The 9733-nt window shown below is 47.2% G+C and overlaps 1 protein-coding gene across 1 annotated transcript; it reads right to left on the reverse strand.

Annotated features, from left to right (window-relative positions):
- Window positions 1-451: 451 nt before the first annotated feature.
- Window positions 452-2476, reverse strand: ZBTB5 (zinc finger and BTB domain containing 5; the record flags this gene model as incomplete). Its single annotated transcript, XM_079548461.1, has 1 exon — window positions 452-2476. The coding sequence occupies one exon, from the start codon at window positions 2474-2476 to the stop codon at window positions 452-454; it is 2025 nt and encodes a 674-aa protein (XP_079404587.1).
- Between the last annotated feature and the right edge of the window lie 7257 nt (window positions 2477-9733).

Below are 9733 nucleotides of genomic sequence, written 5' to 3' on the forward strand. Positions count from 1 at the left end.
ACCCTGCCCACGGCAAGGAGGTTGGAACTCGATGATCTTTAAGGTCCCTTCCAACTCATGCCATTCCGTTATTCTGTGAGACAATTACACTCTCACTCCCTCCACCCTTCTGTTTTGCAAAGGAAATTCGATGTAGGGACCGTATCCCCATTGAGCCCCAAGCCTGCATGTACGTAACAATAATGTTTTACATACCTACAGACTTCTGAGGACCTCAAAGTTATTTGCTAACAGTTGTCTAATCCTCACAACACCCCTGTGAGGTAGGTATGGTATTATCCCCAATTTATAGAATCAAGACTTTAGCGTGTGGCACAACCACACACAACTGTTCACAGACCTACGAAAGCAGCTTCTTAGCTTGAGCAAAATAGTGTTAATGCTCCTGCAGTGCTTCAGAGAGTTAAGAGTTTGTACTGGCACTCTCATTCAGGCTAGGAGGTGCAAGCAGTTAAAGCAAAGTGCTAGGTAGGTTGCTACTCTGCCACCTCAGGCAGGTTGTTTTGGAATGTTTGTAAAGGTGGCTGGACTGACTGAACCGTTTGCCACACTTCAGGCAGGCATAAGGCTTTTCTCCTGTGTGCACACGGATGTGTTTCTTACAGTCCGTCAAGGTCAAAAAAGTCTTGCAGCAGATCTTACATGCATATTTGCGTGCACCTTCAACAACCAAGACATTGTGCTCAGATAAGGCTTTCTTGCATTTCGAAAGAACATCTGCAGACGCCCGTGTCAACTGCGGAGGACCAGGCTGCGAAGGATGCCCATTCTCAAAAGAAGTGGTCCCATTGATGATCAGCTGGGAACCAGGCGAGTTATCCTGCAGCTGGGAGCTCCTGACAGAGGTTACAACAGGCATTTTGGGGGCTATGCGGCGGTAGCCAGGAAAGCTACTGGCTCCCCCTCTTACAGAGCCTATCATCGCCCTCGACAGAGAATGCAGGCCCAAGCCTGACCTTGGAAAGTCCATACCAAACTGTTCCGCAGCCCTGTACCCAGAAGTCTGTACACAGGGAAGACCCATCACATCCTGCATTGGTCTAACAAAATGGGATTCCGCAGGCTCACTGAAGGGATTCTCAACATGAGAGACTGTGGCAGACGAGTGACCGCCAGCGGGCCCTGACTCTGGACTCATCAGGAAAGAAGCATCACTGTCCATTCTACAGTCACTCGTTGTATTCGGAATGTTGTCATCAGTAGTTTGACTAGCTCCATAGCTGCCACCTCTGCCTTTATTCAGAAAATTGGAGATACTGAAAGTAGACTTGTGTTCCAGGTTATTTGACACCTCCATAATGTGGATATCTCCTACCCGGTCTGTAGTAGACTGCGGGTCAGAAAAGCTACGATCGCTGCTCTCAGGACTCAGCTCTATCTTCTCTGCACTCACAACTCCTCCTTCCACTTCAACAGACTCACTGCCTTCTGCTTGGGAAGTGACATCACTCACCTCATCCTGAGGCTCCGGGGAACTCAAGGGCTCCGATTTAACCACCACCCTCATGTGCTCTTTTTCATTTATGCTGACCTCTGGATTGTCACATGGGAAGTTGTTTTTCTCAGACGCGGCCTCCTGGTCAAAGCTGGTTTCCACTTGTGTTGCCTGTGATGCCATGGACATCTGTGAAATATTTCCTCCACTGTTGTCGGACTGGCTGGGCACTTGAGTATCTTCCTGAGCACCGAAAGGCTGGTCAAACATAATATTATTGTCCTCCTGGTTATCAGCGACAGCATCAGCCTTAGAGTTGTCCACTATCTTCAGTGAATCTGGTGAGAAGAAATCTTCCCGTGAATGAACAACCGACTGCCCACTCTCTGCAGCCACGTCAGAAACAGCCTCATCTATGGCAGGCCTCATTCGCTGCCTGGCCCGATCTTCAGAGGACTGTTTACGCTTGTGGAGACGGCGAATAGGAAAAGCGGAGCGCTGCTCTATGTTGCTTCTCATCGTGGAGCTCATGGCGCTCGGCTGCTCCTCTGAGCTCTGAGTGGAATTCAACGCGGAGCTCACAATGCTCAGCCCAAGCTGCTGAAGCATGAAAGACCTCTGAATGCGTGCGTTTTGCTCTTGAACCCTGTCACTGGGCGGAGACATCGGCAGCGTCCTGGTAGTAAGGTAGTGCTTGCATGCTTTAACAACGGAGTTCAAATGCAAGTGAGATGCAGCCAGCAAGATATCCATAACGTTGCTCTCTCCGAGCATAAGCGTGGAAGTGTACATCATGTCTATGAGGGCAGCAAAAGCTTCTGCTGTCACCACTTCGCTATCCAGCTGAATCATATTCATGGTTTGATCTCCTTCTGCTACAGTGAAGAGAGCTCGGAAGTGTGTACTACATGCTGCTAAAACGGAGCGATGGGCTTTGAAATGCCTGTTTCCCACCACAATGACGCAGTCACAAAGTTGGCCATGAAGTCTCTGGTAGTTGAGCTGCTGAAAGATTTGCTCAAAGTGTCCCGGAAAATCCATGATCCTATAAAACAGAAGAGAAGAGACAATAATATTAAAAACGGCTGAGGTTCTACCTAAGTCACAGAGGGACTGGGTTTAACAACGAAAGATGATGGCTAAAAGGCAGATGCACAGTAACCAATTCATCAACTGCCACACCGCTGCTGTATCAGAACTAGCCGTCTCCCAAAGGAACACATGGGAGAGAAAAACAGACTGTCATGGAGCTATCGGCACAACAGCTACCCCAGTGCCAGACTTGTTGTGGGCAGCTCCACTGCAAGCTGCGCAACGCCATTCATCCTCCTGTTAACTGCCATCCAAACTGTAAGATATTCTTCAGTAAAATATTTAATCCTGGTTTAATTAAAAGAACAAAACAACAACAAAAAAACCTGTAATCATTAGGTCATGCAAAATGTGACTAAGCACCCCCTGCTTCCCAGCTGTCAGACTGGAGAAAAACATCAAGCTGACGTTCCCAAGCCAAAGGTGCAGCTGCACTCACCTGCCTACCACTTCTCCACGGCACACAACACACACCACAGCTACGAGCCTGAGGAAGATTTCGCCATGTACTGCACTACACTGGGAACCCTGCTCCCTGACAAAAAGAATGGAGCTTTACGTAAACACAGAAAAGCAGGAATTCCTGCCAGCAGAAGTCAGAGATGGCTGAGAAGCATTTGCCTCAGACCTTAATTGGTTCCTAGGTATTTTAAAAGCTGAAGGAAATTGCATTTTATGCCTTCCAACAGGGCTGAGGGTCCAGCCTTACTGAGGCATCAAAAATCCCTTAGTTCAGCAACACAAAGGCTACGATGTCTGAATGCCCCAAGTAAGCACTGTAATGAGATTAAATAAGTATTCTGTCAATCTCCCTTATCCCTGTAGAGTAAGATATGTAATAAAATGGAAGAGTTTGAAACAAAACTGTTTTTTTTAAGATGCAATAATACAGATAGCAAGTGATTTTATTTCTCTCTCACTACAAATGTTTGAAAGTAAAGCGGGGCATCTTCAAACAGAAACGGTACCAGGACAGAAAGATTTTAGAATGGCACAGCTTTTATTTCTGCACATTTTCTCTAAGAGAAGTGTAACACGTGGAAAAGTGAGGAAATCCTTTCTGCATTCTTTCTGAATAGCAGAGGAACCAGGCAGCAGACCCTGAAACTTAGTGACATCAGGCAACAAGAAAGAAGGATCATAGAGGGAACGCAAAAAGAGCTACAAGCCCCAGGGGCAGAATACAACATTTGTAGAGGACACTGCTGCTCTAGCAACCAGTGCTGCCAAACAGCCGTCTGCCTTCGCACGTCAGGATAAACTAATGGCCTGCTTTGTTCCATCCACCACCATGCTACGACTTCCTCTTCTGCAGCCTGGAGGAAGGCTTCTCTGGAAAGTCAAAAATGGACTGCTAAACACCTCCTTATTTGTCTTCTTTGCTTGCTTCTGAGATGGGCCAGGTGTTACACCAGAGAGAACACTGCCCATGGCTTCAGGAGTTAAAAACAAGATCTAGGGAGAGTTTAGGAAGAGGAGGAGAAGCAGACAGGGAGGCCCTGCAATTGCCCCAACACCAAAGAAATTATTTCTCCCTCTCCCTGTAGGCTACCATCACTGCTTATGCTTGAGGGACCTGGATCCTGGTCAACTTCCTTTCAACTCACTCTCCCTCCAGTCAACCATTTAACATTCAAGGATGACCTGCCCAGGTCCAGTGCTGTGGTCTGTAGACAGGAGATCCTAGAGAACACCAAGAACCTACCAGCACAAGACACAGAAGCTCCTTCTCCTGAAGGCTGGAATCAACACTGCTTTTCAGCTACAACAGCCTCACAAAATGTATCAGCACTGAACCACAACCACCACCTCCTGCAAAGGCAGCCAAGGCAGGAGAGTGTGCTGCACCTACAACTGAAAAAGAGGTTGTTCTTGTTGCACCTTCACTGCAGATGCACAGAAGTGCAGGACCCAGCAAAAACTGCTTCATTTCCCAGGGTCATCAGGTGCAAAGCAGGACAGGCAGCCAAGCACTCCCCAGTCTGCGTAATTCCAGGTCATCTCACAGAGCTTCAGGCACTGCAATACATATAAAACACGGAGCTCACGCATTGCCTGTAACAAACAGTCTGAGGAAACAGCCTCCTTCTCCAGATGGTGCAATAATGCACTCAAACCAATGTGCAGTGCACACTGGTTGGAAAAAGAAAAGTAACACATTTGAGCCAGAGATGATGGGAAAGATGTGATTTCAGAATCAGAAAATGCTCCTGCTTGAAGCCACCAAGAAAAATGACTGAGCCCTCAGTGTACCTGGAACAAGACAACCTCCAGTTGTGCTTCAAGTAGTGCTAATCTGGCTTCACATTTTTTTATTTCACCATAAAGGCTAAAGTCCTCAAACCAAAATCCACAAACACAGACCCCACAGAGCACTTGAGGTCTTGCACAAGATTCGTTTGAAAAGCAGAAAGCTAAGTTTGAGTCATATACATATTAAATATCATACACATACAGTACGGTGTGAGATATGGACTACTTCAGATTAGTAAATATATGCAAAGTATCTAAGTCAATAGCAAATGTTTCTGATAGGTCTATTTCTGGCATACACGGTCCTGAGGTCTCAGTCAGACCTCAACTTTCAGCAAAACCTGGCCACAGAGACTCCCCTGAAGCACTCACGGGCAGCACACCCTCTTCATTCCACTCAGAACAACTCCAAGCACTACACGTCTCTCTGCAGATACCAACTGTCTCTCTGCAGATACCAACGCAAACGATTCCATGATCCTACAGTGCCAAGATTCTATGACTGAGTCAGGTATCCCATCAATGGACCAGCATCTATCCAGATTTAGGACATGGATGCTTCCGACTGTGAGAAATGGATCCAGCAGCCAGTTTCTGCAGCCTTCATGAAGCTCACAGCTTCCAGTTCATTTTCTAGGGACCCAGGGAATGTTGGATGAATGTTACTGCTGAATCACATTTCTAGAATCATATCATAGGACCAAAGAATGGGTTGGGTTGGAAGGAACCTTTAATATCATCCAGTTCCAACCCCCTGCTACAGGCACTAATACTCCCCTGGACAGCCTGTACCAGTCAGTGGTCCACCACCCTCATAGGAAATAATTTCTTTCAAACATCCAGTCCAAATCTACTCTCTTTAAACTAGTGCTCCTTGTCCTGCCAATTCCCTCCTGACAGTGTCCCTCTCTAGCTCTCGGGTGTCAGCACTCAGCAAGAGTTTTTGGTTTAACAGTGTGTGATGTCACCAGGCAATGGATGCAACCTCACGGCCCTCCACTGCATACACTGAGTCATGGCAGAGCCTAGCCCAACTCAGCTTGTACCTGGCCTCTGGCTGAGTGTGTCTGTGAGGTATGAACCTATTGAGATGTTCTTGGGTTATGCTGTGTGCCTCTGGCAGATGTTCTCAGTTCTCAGCCCATCCCCACAGCATTGCCTGTGTCTCACCGGCACTGCCTGGCTCAGGCAGCCAGGACTCACAGTGTGCTCAAGGTAGTGGAGGTGTTTCCAGCCTCCCTGCCATGGACTGCTCGTGTCTCACCAGACAAGGCTGTCCAGGGCCCATCCAGCCTGGTTTTGGGCACTTGCAGTGACAGGACACCCACAGCTTCTCTGCACAGCCTGAGCCAGGGCCTCACCACCCTATGAGTAATGTTCTCTTAATACATAACCTAAGTCTCCACTCGTTCAGCTTAAACACCTTGTCCTACCATTACACCCTTTGCAGAGGAGTCAAAGTCAGCTTCCCTGTGGGGCCCTCTAGGAACTGGAAGGTAACAGCGAAGTCTCCCTTCAGCCTTCCCTTCTCCAGGCTGAACAGGACCAGCTCCCTCAGCCCTTCACTGCAGGAGAAGTGCTCAACCCCCTTCGTGGCCCTCCTCTGGGCCTGCTCCAACAGCTCCGCATCCTTGTTGTGCTGGGGCCCCCGGGCCTGGACGCGGTGCTGCAGAGGGGGCCTCAGCAGGGCGGAGCAGAGGGAACAGTGCCCTCCCTGCCCTGCTGCCACCCCCTGCAGCCCAGGATACAGCCGGCTGTCTGGGCACACACACACTGCTGGCTCATGCCCAACTTTCCGCCCACCACAGCACCCAACTCACCTGCAGGGCTGCTCTCAATCAGTTAATTGCCTAGACTGTATTCCTGTCTGTGATTACCCTGATCCAGGGGCACCACTTCGACAGATACACATGAAATACGCAATTAAGAGCTAGACCAAAAAAAAACCTTGAGGTTTTTTGGTTTGTTTGTTTGTTTTTTTCCATCATATAAACAAAGGATATTTGCATCTCTGAGCCCATTCACAAAAAATTATGTATTTAGGTGCTTTTGCTATTCTAAAGTGCCAAACCTGCAGGAATTCCTAGAAGAAAGCCAATACTTGACAGTGTGCCAATACAGTATTAATAACTGTTGAGCAATTAGCTTAAAATCACATTTTACAAAACATTACCATAGAATTGTGCCGTGTTTAACCACTGTGTTACAATTAAAGCATCTCTGAAAAAGCTTTTGCAAAGTCTGAAGCACAAATCTGGATCTACACAGGAATAACTGGTAACAGCAGTTAGCCCCCCACGGGCAGTCATGCTTTTCGAATAAAAATAAGAAAATCAGGCTGGATGGATAGTAGTAAACCAGACACAGAAAGAAATAGAAACCCTAAGTTTCTTCAACATTTTGAGCAAGTTTGACCACTTTGAAGCATGACTCACTCTCTGACCTAATGGCATTTCCAAACTGTGGGAAAAAGGGGATCTTTACTTAGCAGTAGCTTAAATGAATTCCGGCCTTGTTCCGTACAACTAAAGCAGCCACCATGTTACCTTCACATCAGCACCAATATGCCAAATGCCTGCTGTGAAAAGCATTCTTTGTGTGTGAAAATGACACAGAAAAACATCAGCAAGTAACAATCCTGATGACTGACAATTTAACTCAGAGCAGCTCATTTAAGTTTTTGCTTTGCCAGGTGTCACACATCGTTCATCTCATAGCGTTTGTCTCCATACAATCAGGGAGGATGAATTACCACTTGCCTAAGAATCAGAAAACTGCACTGCAAAAGCTGCTGCTGACTGCACCCACCTTCCAGAGGAGAGTTTACTTTACAATGTCATATTCTCTCATCATTTGAAAAGTATTAAAAACCCATATTGCAATCTATAGCAACACTAGCCTCTCAATAAGCAGCAACGGCCTAGCCTTGTCAGCTGCAAACAGCAGCTCTAAATGGAACACCTGAAAGCTTTCTAAAAAATGCTAGGTATTTCTTAGACACTCTTGATTACCCAGAAGAACTGATAGCATCTTGATGGCAGGCTGTGAAAGCCGTCATGGTTTTCTTCACCACTTCCCAGCTCTGTGATGCACATTCCGCTCTCTGGACCCTAGGGTGCATCATCACACTTCAGCAGAAGGCTCAGTAAGAGAACAGAACGTGGCTGTGCTCTGATATCCTATCTGCCACGAAGGCTGTCTGCAGCTCCTCAGCACACACACAGTGCTGCACAGACAGTGCAACAGACCTCTCAACAGACTAAACAGTACTTCTTTCAGATTACTGCTCCAGCTACAAGGTCAGTACCACTGACTTAAAGACAACAGTTTCTTTAAAAGTTACGAAAGCAAGGTTCCAGGAAATCAATAAAGAAGAAAAGATGGATTCTACTTTTGGTCTTCAGTCTAGGAAGCCAGAAAACTGTATCAAGATATGAGAAAACAAACTTCCCAACAACACAAAGGCTTTGTAGGAGTGACACAATGACACACTTTAACAAAACTAGTATCATCATCATCATTAGTTGATTTTTTTATGCAGGGGACAGCAGGGAAGGCTGCTGCACAAAACTGGCAACAATGGCGTGTAAAGGCATGGAAAGATCACAGAATCACAGAATCACAGAATCACCCGGGTTGGAAGGGACCTCAAGGATCATGTAGTTCCAACCCCCCTGTCTAGCAGGGCCACCAAACATACACATTTAGATCAGGTTGCCCAGGACCCCGTCCAACCTGGCCTTGAACACGTCCAAGAACGGGGCATCCACAACCTCCCTGGGCAGCCCGTTCCAGGGCCTAACCACTCTCCTTGTAAAGAACTTCCCCCTAACATCCAACCTAAATCTTCCCTCCTTCAACTTGGATCCCTTTCCCCTAGTCCTGCTATTGTCAGCCCTTTTGAAGAGTTTACTCCCCTCCTGGGTGTAGGTTCCCTTCAGGTATTGATAGGCTGCCATGAGGTCGCCCCGCAGCCTTCTCTTCTCCAGGCTGAACAAGCCCAACTCCCTCAGCCTGTCCTCATAGGGCAGGTGCTCCAGCCCCCTGATCATCTTAGTCGCCCTCCTCTGGACCCTTTCCAAAATCTCCCTGTCTTTCTTGTACTGAGGGCTCCACACCTGGACACAGTACTCCAGATGGGGCCTCACAAGAGCTGAGTAGAGAGGGACGATCACCTCCCTGTCCCTGCTGACCACCCCTCTCCTGATGGAGCCCAGGATCCCATTTGCCATGAACTACCATCAGTGAGAATCTGAATGTACAGTTACCAGCTCAGGCAACCTTCCTCCTGCTTCACGACTCCGTGGCAGCACGCACCAGGAACCACCCTGCTCTCAGAGAACGGCCATTGAAAAGAAAACTCGGTTGCCACCTTCTCCACACAGGAATCTCGGTTCACTGCACAGGAATTACAAACAACGGGCAGAACCAGAGAGCTGCACGGAGCACCAAAGGTGAAAGCAGGCACAGGCAGCTCAGCATCACCATCACATCTGCTCGCTCAGTATGATGATTCTAATGCCAGCTCCTCCAGTTCGCTATTTACTAAAAGTTTTTAAACAAACTCTGCCCTACCTCCCCGATGATTCTCACAGCGCCTTGGTGAAAGGCTTTAAATACTTGGTAGAATTAGAAACTAGTTTCAATTGCTGAAGAACACTGTTTTTGCCATGGAAAACTGTTTTTGCCATGTATCAGAATAATAAAAACTACTTGTCATCTCCACAAAGGCTGCCTTAGTATCTTCTCTTCAACCTAAGGATGTAACTGTATCCACGTAACTGATCCAACCAAAGGCTGCTGGATTTTATCTGAGAATGGCTGAATTATCTACTTATGGTTTTCCAAAACTCACTTAAAAAACTCTAACCATGTCATTCCACCTACAGAAGGAAGTCAGTCTACACGAATGACTTACAAGGCTCCGTGTATTTCATGACTGCTGTTCCAAAA

Source organism: Tetrao urogallus, assembly GCF_951394365.1.
Source record: "Tetrao urogallus genome assembly, chromosome: Z".
Taxonomy (NCBI): domain Eukaryota; kingdom Metazoa; phylum Chordata; class Aves; order Galliformes; family Phasianidae; genus Tetrao; species Tetrao urogallus.